Here is an 18,900-nt window from a genome sequence, read left to right on the forward strand (position 1 = left end):
GTATGGTGATGCCAATTAATTTCATAGTATTGAACATGGGTGACCCAATAACCTTCATAATAAATGATTAACTAAGTCCACAGTCCACAAAACGTAGACCTGATTCAGAATATGATAACCTATGCTAATTTAAGAGATTAAATTCCTATGCATATATCTAATAAGTGGGCCAAAAGATAGGCATATATTCGAAGTTGAGTCTTTCCCACACAAAGTCAGTTGGTGGAAGTCGGATTTATTTTTCCCTCTAAAAATGAATTTCCCTTCAGAGAGGAATAATGAGGCAGGTGGACACAATTTTGTGCTGGTGAAATGGCAAAAGAAGATAGAATAAGTTCTCTTGGGGCTGAGTTTATATTAGCCAGAGAAAGGGAATGTTTGCCTAACTTCCTTTGAAGTTTAGCAAATTAATATTAGTTCGCTTCTTTTAGCAATTTGAGTGTCGGGAGATCACATTAACAACTGAACACTGTTGGGTAATTTCCAGAAGTAGTAGTCCTGCATGTCTGTCTTTTGTGATAGTGTCTCTTAACCTATCTTCACTTGTTCTGTAATCACTCTATCAAACAATTAAAATAAAAACAAAGTTATAATGGATTGACTGCAAAGTGTCCCTTAAACGTGTGGTAAGAGTTCTCTGTAGGCTACTTTGGTGTCAGGGGCAGGAAGTATTCTCTATGGAACATTGTTAAATGGGTTAAGCATAAGATGGCATGTCAGAATAAAGTGATAAATATAATAAAGGCAAACATTTAATGCAATTAACACACTGAAATTACTTTATTATATGAAACAACAACACAATTGTTAATAACCTATAACTAATATACAAGCTAATCCAAATAATTATCTTATTCATGCAAATATGAATGTTTGACTAAAGACTTTGCACTATTTCACACAATGTAGCACTATATGATTTGCATGTCACACAAACTTCTCTCTTTTCAGGCCCAAAAATTCCAATGCATTTCCTGCAAGCAATTTATCCTGTAAAGCAAAAGAGTACAAGCCATGTTAATTACTAGATTAGACACGCAGTTCTTATAATATTTTTTTAATGAATTATTTTGTTTGACTTTGCACTGCTGCTGATTAGACTTTTCTACCTGTCAATGTAATATAAAGTGAATTCATGACAGCATATTCTCACCTTTAGTTTGTCATCGAATTCGTCCATTGACTCAATCAGTGTTCCAGGCTGCAGCTCGCCCAGTGGGAATGGATAATCTGTTCCAAGCATCACTTTATCCTGAACGAGTAATACATGCATGTTAACTTGTAAAACTACTTAAGAGTTGTACATAAGCAGACATAAACATCCAGAGTATCTCTATCTATCAGATGAAAGGTATAAATAATTATGTTATAGCTACAGTAGAACCATTCTAAGGCATCAGTGCTTCAACACATCAATAGAGCTACAACAACTACTTTAATGAGCCTGTGTATACTGTTTGTGTATCCAAGGTTAATGTTGTTTCACATAAATAATACTTAGAACTTCCCACGCACACTACACACTTAAAACCAGCAACACTCCTTCAGTGTTTTCTCAATGCATGAGCCCTGTATCACGACCATTAAGACAGGGTTTGTGTGCATTTAATGAATGACAAGTACAAGCTCACTTCTCCGATAACGTCAATGAGGAGCTTCAGGGCGATTGGATCGTGAACTAGGGAGTCGGTGTAGAAAGAACCAAGGTACTTTCGTGGACTGATGTCGTTGTCAACGGCACAAAGATCCGGGCGGACTTTGTGGCCATGTTCAATTCTGCCAATGGTGAATGGGAAAGAGCCACCTGTAAGCAAATTAACATAAGCGATAGAAGTCAAACAACAACATCTGAGCTTGAAGAATATGTTTAAGTTGACACTACATGTATTTTTTTCAGCAACATTTGGTCTCTACCTCCATGTGCAAAGCAGACCTTCAGTTTTGGAAATTTCTCAAAGACGCCTCCGAATATCATTGAACAAATAGCCATGGTTGTCTCTGACGGCATGCCTTTGGGGTGGAAAAGAAAAGAAAATTTTCTTTACTTAAAGGTCTTGGTGTTATTAAACAATAATTTGATAGGTAGGATAATACACTTAGTGGCAGAAGGAAAAGCAAAAAGAAGAGCATTATTGGTCTCAGTTGGCTACAATGTCAGTGCATTAATAAATGTTACGGTTATTGGCCATTGCTGAGTATTCGATAATCTCCAGTCCAAACCAAATCATTGTATTTTACCATGTTAAAAACGTTTTATTGGCAATTATTTTCTTCGAGTCTTGTAGCTTATCCGTTTTGGTATGACCCTGGCCAAGATCCCAGGATCGTATTTCAGGACGAAAAAATTGAATTGGATTCGATCTATTAGCCGTACAAATAACATATTTTATTGAGGTTTATTGAGTGTTGAGTTAAATCCAGTATTTTACACAGGAATTACACTTCCTTTGTTATTTAAAATGCTTGATGTTGCCACTCATAATGCCGTGTTTAATGTTTGACTGGTGCTTACCAATAAAAATGCTGCTAAAAGTTTGGTCTTTGGAAAACTGTGTTCTTTTATCTTGTATTGGCTAGACCAGGAGATATTCAATAGCTCCTGTTCCTACTCGTTCTCCCTCACCCACCAGCCAGGGCAGCCAATACTTAGCCATCCTCCCATCTGTCTGCATGTCCCATGGGTGGACAAATAAGGAGCAGCCCAGCTCCTCAGCTTCCTGCACGGAAGACAAACCACAAGATCAATATTTCAATTTTTGATCCTCAAATACAAAGGATTTCCATGCAATTCAGTTTGAAATTAGTCAACCCAGTGTAAACATAGGGGAACTAACACCAGGAATGTAATTATACAAGCATGGTCTGCCATGTTCAATGTCTCACAGCATAGAAAGGATGGAGTTCAGTGGCGTTGAGATCCCAGTTGTTGATATGTGAGCCAATCTGGACCCCAGGGAAGCCCAGCTCCTTCACGCAACGCCTCATCTCCAGAACCGCCAAGTCAGGGGCTTGCATTGGCAGAGTGCCCAGGCCCACGAACCTGGTGGGGTGGCTGCGTACTGTCTGGGCCAAGTCGTCATTTAGAAGGACGCAGAGATCCAGTGTGTCATGAGGTTTGGCCTGTAATCCGAAAATAAGACTTTAATTTAAATAAGATATTTGAAAGCTGGAGGTGCATTGTTCAAATGCTTCTGTGACTGAAAAAGAGTTAAGAAGCTTTGCGCACTCGTATAAAATGCCTAGAATTTGATTTGCTGTTTGAACAGCATTGCATAACTACAGCTCACAGTTATTTGGGGAACAGCAAACAGCACTATGATTTAGGTTTTACCAAAATAAACAGACATAAAACACAGTTGCTGCATTGTTTTTGTGCGCTTACCCAGTAACTGAACATCACAGGGACAGTAGAAAGGGCTTGGACTGAGACACCTGAAGGGGTCAGAAACAGAAGCAAATTTAGGCATCATAAATATAAATTGTCGTCAAGTATTTCATGTCTTAGGAAAATATATACCATGTTCATCCATGTCCCTTATGCGTGCGTCTGCATCCCAGCAGTTCTCTTGAATTACCCTGAACAGCTTCCCATCCTTCATCATGTCCGCTTCACCCTGAAACACGACATAACCAGCAGTCATATCCATGGATGAAGAAATAATACTGCAGTATATTCATAGAATATCCATATTTTTACTTACAGTATGTAACTTTTACTCAAGTAAAAATACTAAAGTGTTTGCATTAATATTCTAGTACTAAAACTAAAACTCATTGTGCAGCATGGTCATTTTGGGAATAATACATTGTTTTAACCCATTATTGTGTTCCCTTTATTAATGTATTTATTAAAGGTGGAGCTTACTTATAATTTATATTTCCAGGTGATTTTCACAGAAGAAAAAGTGTATCTTATCCAATATAGTACATCCCAATTCTTCAGTTTATCTATATTTTGTATTCAATATCATAAACTCTTCAATATAACGAATGTCAAATAAACTAAAATGTACAAAATATGCTTACATATTGTAGTGGTGTAGAAGTTTAAGGTAGCTTAAAATGCAAATATTCAAGCCAAAGGATCCTCAGAATTGTACTTAAATACAGTACTGGAGTAAATACTAGGTTACTTTTCACCACGGGTCATATCCATCTTTTTACAGAGGACAATTAGGGACAAATGTAAAAATATGTATTTAAGTTCTTAGGACTGTTTTGGCTGTATATGTTCCCTGTGCCTTTTCCCTCTAGAGGCCAGGTGTTCAGAAGTTATTATATATATAATAACTTATATTATAAGTATTTATATGTCTATAATTAAAAGATTGTCCTTATTAGAGTCTGATCACCCTTGCAGATGTATTCTTCTTGGTTATTTCACTTAATTAAATATCAATTTTCAAACTCTTTAGATCATGTGATATTTAGATATAATAACACATCTATATCCAACCACATGATGGCGACGTAGTGCTGTTTCATGGTAGATATGAGATGCAATCTTTCAAGGACAACAGACGAAATGTCTATGTAAAGGGGTGCACATAATTAACTGTAGATATACAAACAACATCTGCACAGTGTTTTCTTCCCCTATTGTTGGCTGTGATTAAACACCTTGGGTGCATCGCCACCTGTCACAACTACAATGTCACCTGGAGTCCTGTTTTAACATTGGCATCAGGATTTAAACAGATGCTCATCTTATGTTTGAGTGCATCAACGTGACACAATCAACTATCCGTCCTTATGTGCAACCTGCTGATGCCAAACCAAAGTCCTATGTAAAAGTTGCAGGCTGCTCTGTGTTTTGCTGTGTCATGGTCCTGTTTGAAGTGATACAGTGGCACTGTGCTGCACGTGCAGCTGCTCACATAGAGAGGTGGGCTGAAAGGTCCTCAGGGTTGTGGCGCAGCCGGGAGACACCTGCTGTGTCCGTGTCCCCGGCATTGTATGCAGTACAATTGCATCATAGTTCCTGCACCCTGTCAGTACATGCAAACAAAAGACAAACTGACTCACCTTGCAGTGATGGTGGAGCTGCACAAATCCACCATATCCATACCTCTGAAACAAAGGGAACATAATGATTATGCATTATTAGGCACTACAAGTGAATAAGGTTGAAAAATGTAACTAATATAATATATGAATATGTGCTAATCTGCATAAATATATGCACAGATTTTTCCAATGTACAGAAATCTCAACCTTGGAAAAAAATCCAGGTTCAAATTCAGTCAAAAATCTCACTTATATACATATGAAACATCCCCAGGTGATTACCTTCACCAAGACAGAAACGTCCCAATAGTTTTTTTGGAAAATAAGTTGTCTGAAATGTTATGCCTAAATATGCAAATGAAGCAATATCTAATGCTCAGACACAAATATACAGACAAATTGATAAAGCGTAATAAATGGAACACCTTCATTTTCTTCTCTTTTTAGTCTAAAAGGAGCCAAAAATCTCAAAATGTACTAGTAGTGTCTCTCCCTAATAATGTTGGGGCTGAAAACAACATTAGTCCATGCATTAGATTACAAATATTGTGTTTTCAGATAGATAGATAGATAGAAGATATAATGTTTGTATATAAAGTTGAACATAGTCTGGTATCCCCTGTGAATCCTTCAGTTGGAAAGCCTCCATTGATTGAGTTATCCCATCTGCGAGAGTTCGATCTTCATCCAGACTATCTTCTTCAACAGCGCAGATAACTCACAGTGAGTGCCATCTGAGGCTGTTTCTTGAATACAGATGAAGCCGCAAATGATCGACTTGAGCAAAACAGCCATAAAGCCCAATCTCATATTTGCACGGATCTGCAGCACTGTGGACTTTGTTGCTGCCAGAGAGAAGCCTCGGCTATTCAAAATGAGAGATGGCTTTCAATCCGTCTTCAAGTAGTTTTTTGTTGACTTTTAATGGAATTCCTGAATGCCAGTTCACAGTGAAGAGGATAGTGAGTTAATACTAATGTGCTGTTTGGGGTCCTGAGTAACCATGCCGTTTTTAAAGGTCTCCTATCATGCAAAATGCACTTTTGTATGTCTTTTATACATAAATATGTGTACCCGCTGTGTCAGGGAACTCACAAAGTGTCAGAAAACAAAACCCTCTCTCTTTTCCTCCCTGATCCAGATTTGCGTCCGATATGACCCTTGAAAAAGAGATCGTTGATCTCAATGGGATTTTTCACCTGGTTAAATAAAGGCTACAAACAAACAAACAATGACGTAATATCGGAAATGTGGACCCACGGCACTATCAGAAACGTCGCTATCAGAAACAATGCGCGATGGGTTTTGGACCTAATATGGTCTTTGTTTACATTAGCAAGCATCGCTAACACTCAGAGCTAACCTGTACTGGAGATAGTATGTGTAAAAAAGCAGGAAATACAAAAAGGAACTCTGCAGCGGGGTAAACCCTCAAATTGTTTAAGATTAGGAAGGGATATTTCTGCCTTAAAAACTAAAGCATATCCTTTGTATTTAACCACTATTTTACTTTTCAGAAATATAATTGTTTAAAACAATTATATTTCAGTCTATTGATATTATTGTCAGACCTCTCTGGTGTCAATACTGACAACTCAAATAAGCAATGTCACTATTTAGATTTACTGTAAAAGTATTGGTCTGTGAATGACTATGGAAAGGATTTTATTTTTTATTTTTTTAAGTAGGATATATTATTCATATTTAGAAAAACATTAACATGTACAAACAGGCATCCTTTATTATACATTTACATACTACTGTAAAGAAATAAATAAATAAGGGTTGGGGTTAATGCACCAGTGTGCAGAATATGTCTTCTGTCCAGCACTAAACATGGGAAATCATTAGCCAAAGCCAGAGGCCTCCATAGTAACAAAGACATAAGAGCAGACACAGATAACAGATAGGACAGGCAAGAGCAAGGCCAATCGCCACCTATTGATTAAAGTTGAACCATCCATAGAGAACACTGATTTATGGAGTGAGCTGTTAAACTCCCTGCTGACACTCCAAATGGAGAAACAAGCCTGTACATTTGACTTTACTGCTTTTGAATTGCATTGAATTATAGCTCTGCCCGCTGCGGAACTGATGCAAAGATGTGAACTACATAGTCTTTCAGTGCCTACCTGCTTCAAATCCGGCCACTCCTTTGGTAAAATATGATTATGAATATCAATCTTCATCTTCTGGGAAAAGTGGAGGTCTGCTGCAAAAGATTTCCTGCAGTAACTGATTGAGAATCCAGCAAATTAGCTTTGCACCCTCAGACAGAAACCAATGACCGGCAGGTGAATGGCTGCTGCTGGGACACCCTGGTCATTTATTACCTAGTCTGTAAAACAAGCAGAAAGTAATCAGTAGTCAGTGAAGGCTGTTTAACATTGTAAATAGTTGACATACTGAACCATTTAGTATTCAACTTCAAATACTCGCATACCTTAACAAAATTAATAATTAAATGGGTGAAGCTCTTGAACACACTATCAGAAAATAGTAGAGAGGCAAAATCAGTGGACATTTTTTCAACTTCGGCTGAAAAACATATTGTTTTAGGTTAGTTTTTATTAGGTGACATCCCTCTTTAAGTTTTAAGTATGAAACTGTCCTACCGGTGGTAGAAGATCTACAATTGAAAATAACCAATTTTGTTTTATTCTCCATTACAAGTAAAATTCCTAAATTCTAAATGTTACTGAAGTAGAATTACAGAAGTATATAATCAGGTAAATTAAAGTAAAAGTCAATATGCAAAATATTTAACTATGCTGTTACACCAACAAATGTCAGAGCATTTTAGTGTTGTATTTTGTCAAAATATAATGGTACTTGAGTAAATGTACTAAATGTTCATTCTACAAAGCTTAATGCTTGACATGGACACAGCATGTTAAAATGTCCCCCCCCCCCCAGGATAGAAACCATTTAAGGGTAAAGATGATGTTCGTACATTATCATTATGCCTTTTGACTATAGGCTGTTTGTTATTGACTGTAGAGCAAATCGGAGCAAATCGGTGTCAATCTCATTTATATTTTACAGAAATTATTTTTATCCTGAGTTCACATCCTCACCTTCTGATAATTGCGTGTTTTGGTGCCACCTGTTGGTCAGTAGTTGTTTCTTATTGTTCATCCTGACAGCTTGCAGGCAGGTGAGAACATAATTGATTTGCATGCTGATAATTGGATTTACCATAGGTCAATTAATTGATTCTCGGATTAGAGAGCAAAACCACTGGCACGTAAATAAACTAAACCACTTATCTCTAATTCCATTAACCCATTTGTTCCAGCAATTGAAATTTGGAATTTCCTTTTGGTGGGAGTGTTCTCTAGGATCTTCAAAAACTGTGAAACTGTTTTGTTGAAATTGGACTTTTTCCTCTATACCATAATTAGATTTTGGGCCCTTGGGACTACTCTTTTTTTCTATATTTCTTTCTTTTTCAGGAAAAAAACGACTCTATACTCATACGTATAGTATGACAAGAACATGGCTGTACCTCAGAAACCACAAGGAGCACTATAAAGTATTTTGTATCTAAGTAAATGTTTTCTAATCCTATAAGGTGTTTTTCATAAACATTATTTTAAGTTTTTGAATTCCTCACATAACACTGTATATTTTGCATATTTGGGTACAAAGCTACCTCTTGTAATATCTGCTCAGCTCTTCACTTTAAATCCCAATACTGCACACTTTTAATTTTGTCATGTTGTACTGTACGTAGATGTTTTGTATGTCTTTATTTTGTGTACATATTTGTCAATATATTTAATGTTATAACAGTATTTTTTTTTAAATAGTTTTCATAAAAGTTCAATTGTTGGTGCTTTTATAATTTATATTTTTGCTTTGTTGTGTATGCTCCACACACACACAATGGTAGAATGTAACACAGTACATTTACTCAAATACTGTAGCTAGTTAACTTTTGAGGTAGCCTACTTGTAGGGTACTTAAAGGTGGGGTAGGTAATTTACTTCAGAAACACTTTTTGTTATATTCCATGGAATGCTCTTAACATCACGATTGCAATGAATACATTAAATGCTTTGACAATAAATACATAAACAAATGTCATCTGTGGAAGCCTTGGTGCTGTAAAAAGCACGACCAATCATCTGAGCCGGCCCGGCTAAAATAACTGGATGGCCTACCTGCCTGTCAGCCTTCCATCTCGTGCACAAACTTATCTCGTGCCCTCATTGGTCATGTGCGCGTTCGTGTGTCTTGGAGGAGGGGCTCGGTTGTGTACTTTCAAATTCTAGCGCACTCGAGCTGGTTTCTCCATTCTTACCTACCCTACCTTTAACCTGAGTATTTAGATGTTCTGCTAGTTTTGTACATCTACTTCACTACATTTGGAAGCCAATATCTTTAACTTTTACTCCACTATATTTAATTGACAACTTTACTTTACAGGTTTAGATAAATGAGATTAAATAAATGTTATTATGAAATGTGCCATTATGTACAAATAGTTATTTCCCTGTTGGTTCAAGTGTATTGTGATACCAAAAAACTCTTGTACTTTTACTATTAAGTACGATTTTGAATAGGAGTTTTACTTGTATTTTCACAATGTTGCTTAGGTAAAAGAGCTGTATACTTCTTCCACAACTGTCATAGAGTGGCCTGTATGAGAAATAGGTGGTGAGTTCTGAGAGGAGAGAAGGAGGAAAGGGGTGGAGAGAGATACAAAAAAAAAAAAAACTTGCTGGCACCGTCTGCCATATCCACAGCAGATCTCAGCATTTATCGCATCGCCGCATCTAACCCTAAACTGTGTCTAACTGGCGGTTTCCACAGAGGCTGCACTTTGCAGGGTTCACTTTCCATAGAGAGGGAGTTGTCTCGCTGCTGATGCTGGGGAGACCAACCCTTTATCTCCCATCTCGAATCGCCATCCCACCCCTCTGCGCAGCAGCTGAGTCTACACCGGGCTTTATTAGGACACGCTGGATGGCTTCTGCACTTACACCGGCGTGAATCTCTTCCTCATCATCCTTTCTTTGAGTCTGCAAACAAAACGAACAGCAACAACAATGACGGACCCGGCCCCCCAGGAAACCTACCCTGTCCCAGACCCGACTATTGTGGATCCCTTTACGGCTGCGATGCGGAACGGCCAGTGCGCCCAGGATGGCTTCACCAACAACCACCACCAGCCTACCAAGAGCCCCGGCCAGCCCGAGACGCTCCCCACGGGCCAGGAGATGAAAATCACAGACAGTGTGGAGGGAGAAGGTAACTTCATCCATTAATTGGATTTTTTTTAAAGTTATGGATGCATATAGTCTATGAAGTGTTAAAGGGTAGCCTACCCTAGGGAGATGGGAGGGGTATTTTTATCCATGTGAGGTATTTTTAGCCTGCTGTCTTTTAAATAATTTACAACAGTCCTACATCAGCAGATCAGAGTGAAGCGAAAGTTGAATTCAAAGCTCAACATATTGATACATTGAATCCAATCCCAAAAGCTTTCCATTCTTTTTTTCATTTGTCCTTGCCTCTGGGGAAAAGTCAGATTGTTTTTTTTAAACATGCACATTGGTGGTCAGCCAAAGCTATTCTGATACCAGTCACATGCATGCCAAACCCCGAAGTGTGCTTGATGTGTATTTGTGTGTGTTAGTTACTTTTCCACTAATTTAATCCCATTCATCTTCTAACATGAAGAAAAACCTCTGAAAAACATTCCACACGTGATAATAACAGGGCCTCAGTTATAAGCTAATTGGTTTATGTATGCATTCAGTTATTATGGATCTGATTTCAATGGATATTTGAAATGTTAATTTAACTCAGTAGTTTTGATGCTAATATAATTAAGCAGACGTGGAGTCAATAAAACAAAGAAATAGTTATTTAATTTAGAATAGGTAGAGTTATTTTATTGGATGTATTTTATATCAACGGACAGTATCCACCTTGTATCTACACTAGCAAGAGATACAGAATGAAGGATAAAAGAAGAACTGTTTGGCTCGAATCTCCAAAAACTTGAACCTATATTTCCCACTAAATCTGCTACTTTATTATAATAACTACTTTTTTTTGTCATATTTGCCAGAACTGACACTAAATCCTTACTGTAAAAGCTCGAGACAGATAATCTGTGAAAGAATTCATGCTCCTCTGCCTCTCCACAGTGCATGAGAAGATGTTGAGCACATGCCTTCTGTCTGATCCCCCAGCCTGGGATCATGTGAGCAAAGGGATTTAACCATGCTGCCTCACTCCCTCAGTCACACATCAGACACACACCCACATGCTTGTTAGCCGGTCTCGCTAAAAGGCTTTTGAACAACAGTCGTGTTTCTGTTTTTAAGTTTAAAACCCAGACACCACATTATCATTTTTCATTTTTAAAGGTTTCAAAGTAGCTCCATATGCAGTTTAATTATCGGCCTTTTCTCAGCTAAACACAAAAAGGTCATCATTTGTCTAGTACAATCAATTATGATTTTGAACAAACCTTTTGGGAATATTCCATTTATGTAAGCTTTACTTGTGATCTGGCAATTTCTGTTCTGGAAACAATGGTTTTCTCCAGAGTCACTCCTTATCAAGGAGTTATCAAAGCAGGTCAGTCAGAGGCTATAAGATTTTTTTTTTTAAATATGTCTTGCAATCAGTTAGCCTGTCACAGCCAATGGGTCTAACAAGCTACACACGTTTAGCTGGCCTTTCATGCCTTTAGTGTAACACTAGTCATTCAAATCATTTACACGAGTCTTCACTCTGACACACACACACGCACATTTGCATTGTGACACTTTTTGTTAGCTTCTTCTACACAAAAGCCATGTGATTTCTTTTGCATTTCTATCATCAAAGTAATCAATTATGGCCAGATAAAATGATTTCACACAGCTAGATGATGATGGTCAGGGGGTAAATGTGATTGTGCCCTAGGGATGTTGATAATCAAAGCTTTGTGTTTTATGTACTCCTCTTGTGACAACAAAACTTGCATGTGTGAATACTGAATGCTCAAAATGAAAGCTGTGAGAAATATCCATATAACCATACATCTTACATAAACCCTGCATTAAGGGTAATTAAATATACAAAGGTATTGAAATATATCTGAACCAAATATATTTAAGGGCTTTCTCTGCCTCCCATTTGACACATTTTGATAGCAAAAAGTATATTTTAAAGTATAACAGATGCATTATCAAAACTTAAGTGGCCCCAGGCACATGCCTTTTAACCTTAATGTATGCACTTTGAGCTACCAAAAGTGAAAGATACATTACTCTTGTAATTAACTAATGTCAGTTGCAAAAGTACATTGCTTGGAGTGAAGTGTCTGGCTGTCCGTCAAAAGCAGTTGGCAGTGTTCAATGGTGGGAAGCTGGTGAGAGATGTCATCCTAGTAGCACCAACTCCCTGTGGACACTGTCTCTGCAACGTCTCCTTCTGTCTACACTCACACTAGACAAGCAGTGGGAGTAAGAATGGATATTTGCAGGGGGAACTTGCCATTCTAGAGACATGAAAAAAAAAAAATACAGTTTTTTCTAATGAATTTAAGTATAAATGATACCCTTGCTGTACCATGATACCAATGTGAAATGGTCATTTTCTCACATAAGATACAAGATCGGTTTAAAAAAAGTTGGAGGACAAACCCACACAGAATTTTCGCCCGACTCGAAAGTTCACGTTAGCTTAATGGAGTTTTATAGCATCTTCTTGCTCATATCTTTGGCTTTGTTCCCCTCAACTTTACTGCATTGGTTCACTCTCATGGCTCCTACAGTGTCTTTCTTTTGCTGCTTTAAGCAAAGCAGATCGAAAAACACATTGTATACTAAGCAGTGGCAGTTAACAGGGCTGTGTGCATGGGGACATTTCCATCCCAAAGAAATGCAAAGATACAAAAGACAATCAAATAAATGTGTGGTACAGTGGTTGTCTCATGATACATTTGTCAAAAGGGCCTTTTTCTAATTTGGGCCACACAATTTTTTCTGGGGGGAACAAAGTGGAGAGATACAAAATGTACTTAAGTGCCCCAGCATCAAGCTTTTCTACAAGAAAAAGGATAATCATTGAAACCAAGGCTGATTTAAAAAAAAAAAAGGGAACTCAACAGATTTTACGCAGACAATAAAGGTCAATTGTCAAGTCATGATGACTCAGGGGTAGTTGTATAACGTCCTCTGTGTGTCAGGAGGAGCTTTGTATAGTCTGAGAAAATATAATTTCACAGTAAAGTCTCTAAACAGAGAGCCTGCATAACAAACTGGATTTGTGGGGTATCAGAGATGCGTGCTTGTACCAGACAGGAAGGGCCAAACTAAAATATGCAGTTAATTGCATCACAGGACATCTAACATATAATGTAGCATTTTAGGAGCTTGATCTACACTAATTACTAAATGTCATAATATCTCTACCAGCTGCTTTTTTCCCGCTATTATTTAATGTCTGTCTTTTGCTAAATGTATGAAAAGCCTAATACTAAAACACGGTAGCCCTCCTTTAACCTTCTATAACCCTGCAGAGGTGATGTGGCACATGAACATCTATTTACAATTAAATATTCATTAGACAAATGATGCAGTTTTGTGTTACATTGACTACAGAAAGTGGAACTTTCAGCCATGGTCAATGAGATTTTAGAATTTTGGGTTTTAAAAAGAAGGTAGCATTTAAAAGGCAAAGTCCTACTTCCCGGAGGAAGTGTTTGTGCTCTCTCTTGAATAATTCCTCTCCCACTGCAATGACACCTCATCCGTGTTGAACCTTGTTGTGCAGCGCTTGAAGACATCGTGGTATAAAATGTTGGACTGCATGAAAATGACTTGCGCGGACACAGCGCATGATGTAATTTGAGTCACAAAGACCATAGCGGAGCCTCGTGGACACTTGGACTCATAGTATGAATTACCCTTTTGCCTCATAATTTTGTCTGGCATGTTATAGATAGAATCGGGGGGATGAAACCCTCTTTAATGGTCACACATGCAGAGCACACAGCACACACAGTGACATTTGGCCTCTGCTTTTAACCCATCCTAGTACCAGGAGTCTAGTAAATGCTTTGTCTTTATATTCAGACGAAAAAATACACCATTGTTGTGGAACTGTTCCAATGAAAAAAGGGTGGAAATGACCCTATGGAAAAACATGGGTTGGTTGGCTGGGTAGACACAGAACAGGACTTTCAGTCAGAAGACCGGTGTTAGTGTTCTTTGCGAAAACAAAATCCAACATTTAATTCACGTCCATAATATAATAACATAACAAACATTCTTATTTCATCCATACCAGTAGATTGTTCATTCAAAGTACTGATTTAAGTTTTATGAGAATCTTATTCCTATCCAATATAAGTTTTGGAAAAGGTCAAATGACCATTTATGCAACCTCTGATGCCTGATATGATATTGCAATAAAACATAAATGGCCATTACAAAAAACAAAGACAAAGAAAGAAAGAATTGTAACAGAGTTTGTGTTTTTTATTGCAGGTCTTCTCGAGAGCAGCATGCGGCTGAAGCCCCACGAAGCTCAGAGCTACAGGAAGAAGGCCCTCTGGGTCTCCTGGGTCTCCATCGTGGTCACGCTCATAATGGCTGTGGCAGCTTTCAGTAAGCAACCTAAAATACTCCTTTATATGTTTTCAACAGTGCTTGTTAACTGTGTTTATGCTATCCAGACTGACTGTTGCAGTTTACCTCTCACTTCCCTATTTACTAAGAGGATATTTTGTCATATAAACGTCTATCTAGGTACGGTGCAAATGTGTAGTTTACAAAACCCCTCTCTTACAATGTTTTTCCAAAAATTTGATTTGGCGCCTTGTTTCTTTCTGTAAAACAAAGAAGCAATGTTGGTTTCTCAGTTATTTTGATGAAGCAATTCAATGCATTTTTTGACACAACAAGTTAACAGCAGAGACATTTCATGCCCAAAAAGTGGTGGAAAATCACAAGAGTTTCTCGGAAATGTGTTGTTTGCCTCTGGTTGGAAGCTTTTATAATCATATATGAGCAATAACATAATGCAGACTAACAGTGAACATTACAATGGGCTGCCTTCGGTGCATTCCGTTAGTCCCAATTATGTAGTTTCAGCCCCTTTTTAATAATGTTTTTACATTACATTACATGTTACATGTTAGACGCTTTTATCCAAAGCGACTTACATACTCAATACTGTGGACAATCCCCACAGGAGCAATTTGGGGTGAAGTGTCTTGCCCAGGGACACAACGACATGCTGACTGCAGTGGGGTTTGAACCTGTGCTCCTCTGATCCAAACACCAACGCACTAGACCACTGCGCCACACACCTCCATATTTGATTGATGATCCAACATTTCCTGCTTTAAAAAGTAATGGATCGATACGTAAACATTTTCCTTTTTCTATCATGAAAAATGTTGTACTGTGAAGGATTCCCATAGTTTACGTGGCAATAGGACTGATTCCTATAACATAAAAGATAGACTAAAGTTTCTAAGGATTCACCAAAAGGAAATATACATTCGTCAATATTCTATTAGGGTAATACAATAAATCAGAAAAGCATACTTCAAACATTTTCTTACATTTCTTTGACGCTTTAGTATGTGATTAACAAGCCTTTATTGTTCTTGGCAACCGACCCAACCTCAGATGTGTTTGACTTTTGACATGGTGAAGCAGTTCTGGTGGTTTTTCAAACTGCACATGATAAACAGTTACCCTTAGGATGTTGTGAAATGATGTTGAAACTATTTCCACACACAGTTTGTTGTCTTATGATGTGTAGAGGATGTCCAAGTTGTGCTGCATTGTGGTGAGTGCAACACGCAATGTTGCTTCGTCATCCTGGCTCGTAGTTTTTTTCAAGTCACCATGTGTCCATTCAAACTTATCCTTGTGATGATGACTAAGCACAAACTTTATTTTTTAAGCAAAGCAGCTGAATGGATTCACACTTGGAAATGAAGGCAGGGACTTATCCATAAAATATAATGTTGCAAACCATAAAGAAAAACAGATTTTAGTTAGCCATAAATATATATGTAATCTTCAGTTTAGTTTATCTATTTGGAAACACGTGATTTAAAATGTAAGTATGAATGATATTTTTATTTAGAGCTGCTCTAATAAATATGTCCACATTAATATGTCATGCAACATGACTATTGTATGTTAAATGTTGGCACACAACCCCAGACAGTATAATAATTAAAAGTTCACGTTAGCTTAAAGGAATTTTAAAGCATCTTTTAGCTTGTTGTTTTGGCTTTGCTCCCCTCAACTTTACAGTTTTAGTTCACTGTAATTTCTCTCATGGTTTTGTTATTTTGCAGCTTCAAGCAAAAAATATCTTTAAAACACACTGTAGGCTATGCTACTCAGCTTACAAACCAACCACTGGATAAATGGTGAGCACCTAGCATTTAGCAGCTAGCAGCCATTTTTTCCTAGGTGTTAGCAAAGACAAAGAGCAAAGGTCATAGTGAAAGTTTGACTGTTATTGGTCTCATTGACAGAAATTGACTATTAATAAATTATAATGCTCCTCTAAAACAGCTTATTTAGCGGTTAAGTTAGCCACTGTTAGCTTATGAGTTAGCCACATCAACTTATAAGGTGAACACAGTCCATTGAGTTCACAGACTGTAGGTATTAGTTCTGAAGTTAGGAAACTGTTATGAACACTGCCATGAATGAGTGGAGCATCAAGGGAAAGGAAAATACATTCCTGGTGATTCATATTGTTCTTCCTCTATAAGTGAAAGCAGTGCAATGAGGTATAGAAACAGACTCTTCATTAGAAAAATGAAGAATGTTTTTCTGAGTCTGTTAACATTTTTCAACAGAGACAAACAGTTTGAAACATCAACATAAAAAGACTATAATCAACAAAAATCTGATCCCAGCTTTAGGGAGGCAACATTTAAAAGTAGAAGAGCACAGAGGGAGGGTGGTGCAGGGAAATCTAGACACCTCCGCCAGTCATAACTAGGGATGGGTATCGTCTGAAATGTATCGATTCCGATTCCGGTTCTGCTTATCGATTCCGGTTCTTATCGATTCCCCGTTTCGATTCCAAAATTATAAAAGAAAGAGGTCAAACGTTTAGATCACAAAAATATCTTTATTCTTTTAAGCTTTAATGACATTTTTACAAATAAAAAAAAGACATGCAATACAAATGTATTGCACAATAGCTGTGCTTTATTTTAACTGAGCAATGCCTGTGGCAAGCTATTAACTTGCCACAGGCATTACACTGTGCCTTGTCTTTTTCTTTTTTAGTGTAGTGGAGCCTCACTTTAGAGCGTTTACCGTGATCCATCTTTGGTGTTATGAAGTGAATGAGCTCGTGAAATGTCTACGGGAGGGCGGGGGGAGCCTCGCTGCGGGGCAACTGTGGACCTCTGTCGCCTGTCAGCGCAACTTACATGATGCCGTTTAAACAAATTAAGGACGGTGCCGGCCGTCAGCGAACCGAGTCGGCCGTCAACGGCCCGCTGACGACCGGCCGTTCAGTGATTCTCCAGAACACAGATGGCCAGTCCGCCCCTGTATTCCACCGGGTCACCGCGGCGCCGCGGCGCAGACGGACCCGGTGGAATACAGGGTCTACCGCGTTTAGGAACCGTTAAGCAGAACCAAAATTGTGTATTTTGTATGGCTACCCGGTACCCAGCATTTTCTTATCGGTTCTCATCTGGAACCGAGTTTCAGTTCCCAACCCTAGTCATAACTGCAGCTTCTAGAGGAAGGGTCGGCAGCATTGGGTTAGGAAAATACTAAATGAATGCAGCGCTTTCCTCTTCTGCCACCTCACAGCACGAAAAGGGGTTGAAAAAAGAGAGGAGAAGCAGAGAGGATTTGAACAGTGAACATAGAGTGAGAGACGGACGGATATAGAGGTGTGGATCTCTTAAAGGTTCAATGGTACAGGGGGGACCAGGCAGGATGAGTCCTGGCAGGCAGCATTTGGGATTTAAGGGTTTTGATGGCTCAACTTTAGAGAACACCAGAGTGCTGTTTCCTCCTGCCTGTGCCCTAGTTTCCGTTCCCCCTCACATTTACCGTCCTCCATCTTTTATCTTTTACGTACTGTCAGCTTGTTTCCTCACACTCGACTTTCTTTATCTCCTCTATATGTGCTGTCTCACCATGCAGCTATATTCTATGTAGGGAAAATTATAAGGTGGTTTGATTGTACCTAGTTTTCATGAGTTTTCCTCTTCTATTTATCATACTGTATCTTTCAGCCTGTTTATGGCAACCTTTTCTCCCTCTTTCTCTACCTCCCTTTTTTCTGTATATGGAAAACTGCAAACATCCTTTTGCTCTTCTGTGACCTTTAGCAGTATTTTAAAGGTCACCTATCATGATATTTTTAGGCAATAGCATAGGTCTCAGATATATAAAAAAATATAAAAAACATGTCTATGAAGTGTTTTGGTAAAAAACAAAACAGATCACCCATTCTAGCCATGCCTCATATCCCTCTATTTCTCTTCCTGTTACAACAGTGCTGATTCTGGGTATAAATAGCTCTCTCTTGAGAATGAGACCTTGTGTCTCAATGAGATTTCCACCTGTATAAATAAAGGCTAAAAAAATAAATAAAGCTTTTTTTTTTTTTTTAAACTGAAACAAAATAAAAATAAGAGGGGGCGGAGCTTATGCCAGCTCATACGGGACCTGGCAGATACTGTCTAAAATGCTGCGGTGATGAAAGCAAGGATTATTATTTCAAATATACTACGTCATCGAGTGGCGCCGAATGCTGGGCATTTAAACAATCCTTCGACGCCACTCGATGACGTAGTATACTTGAAATAGTGGCTCTGCAGCAGCTTTACTCGACATTGAGAAACGGCCAGTATGGAGCTCAAAGGCTTCTCTCTTG

General features: G+C 38.2%; 2 protein-coding genes across 2 annotated transcripts in view; one reads left to right on the plus strand and one right to left on the minus strand.

Moving 5' to 3' along the window:
- Positions 1–765: 765 nt before the first annotated feature.
- acmsd (aminocarboxymuconate semialdehyde decarboxylase) lies at positions 766–7,320 on the minus strand. The gene is made up of 10 exons (XM_034134441.1): positions 7,140–7,320; positions 5,026–5,070; positions 3,518–3,614; positions 3,383–3,432; positions 2,884–3,120; positions 2,624–2,717; positions 1,915–2,010; positions 1,632–1,804; positions 1,154–1,252; positions 766–990 (listed from the first exon to the last, which is right to left on the minus strand). Exons 1-10 carry the CDS (start codon positions 7,194–7,196, stop codon positions 928–930), a joined length of 1,011 nt encoding a protein of 336 aa, XP_033990332.1. The 5' UTR covers positions 7,197–7,320; the 3' UTR covers positions 766–927.
- A 2,317-nt stretch (positions 7,321–9,637) lies between these two features.
- tmem163a (transmembrane protein 163a) overlaps positions 9,638–18,900 on the plus strand; it is a 101,652-nt gene continuing 92,389 nt past the window's right edge. Inside the window, exons 1-2 of the mRNA XM_034134675.1 lie at positions 9,638–10,263; positions 14,505–14,624. Of these exons, the coding sequence (XP_033990566.1) occupies positions 10,062–10,263; positions 14,505–14,624 (322 nt within the window). The 5' untranslated portion in view covers positions 9,638–10,061. The remainder of the gene's footprint in view (positions 10,264–14,504; positions 14,625–18,900) is intronic.

Source organism: Trematomus bernacchii, unplaced genomic scaffold (assembly GCF_902827165.1).
Source record: "Trematomus bernacchii unplaced genomic scaffold, fTreBer1.1, whole genome shotgun sequence".
Taxonomy (NCBI): Eukaryota; Metazoa; Chordata; class Actinopteri; order Perciformes; family Nototheniidae; genus Trematomus; species Trematomus bernacchii.

Bases quoted from the DNA above. Each gene is read 5' to 3' on its own strand.
- acmsd (XM_034134441.1), bottom strand. From the start codon at position 7,196: ATGAAGATTGATATTCATAATCATATTTTACCAAAGGAGTGGCCGGAT. The intron at 3,615-5,025 runs GTGAGTCAGTTT...GTCGTGTTTCAG, and splicing joins AGCTCCACCATCACTGCAAG to GGTGAAGCGGACATGATGAA. The intron at 3,121-3,382 runs GTAAGCGCACAA...TTCGGATTACAG, and splicing joins CTGTGATGTTCAGTTACTGG to GCCAAACCTCATGACACACT.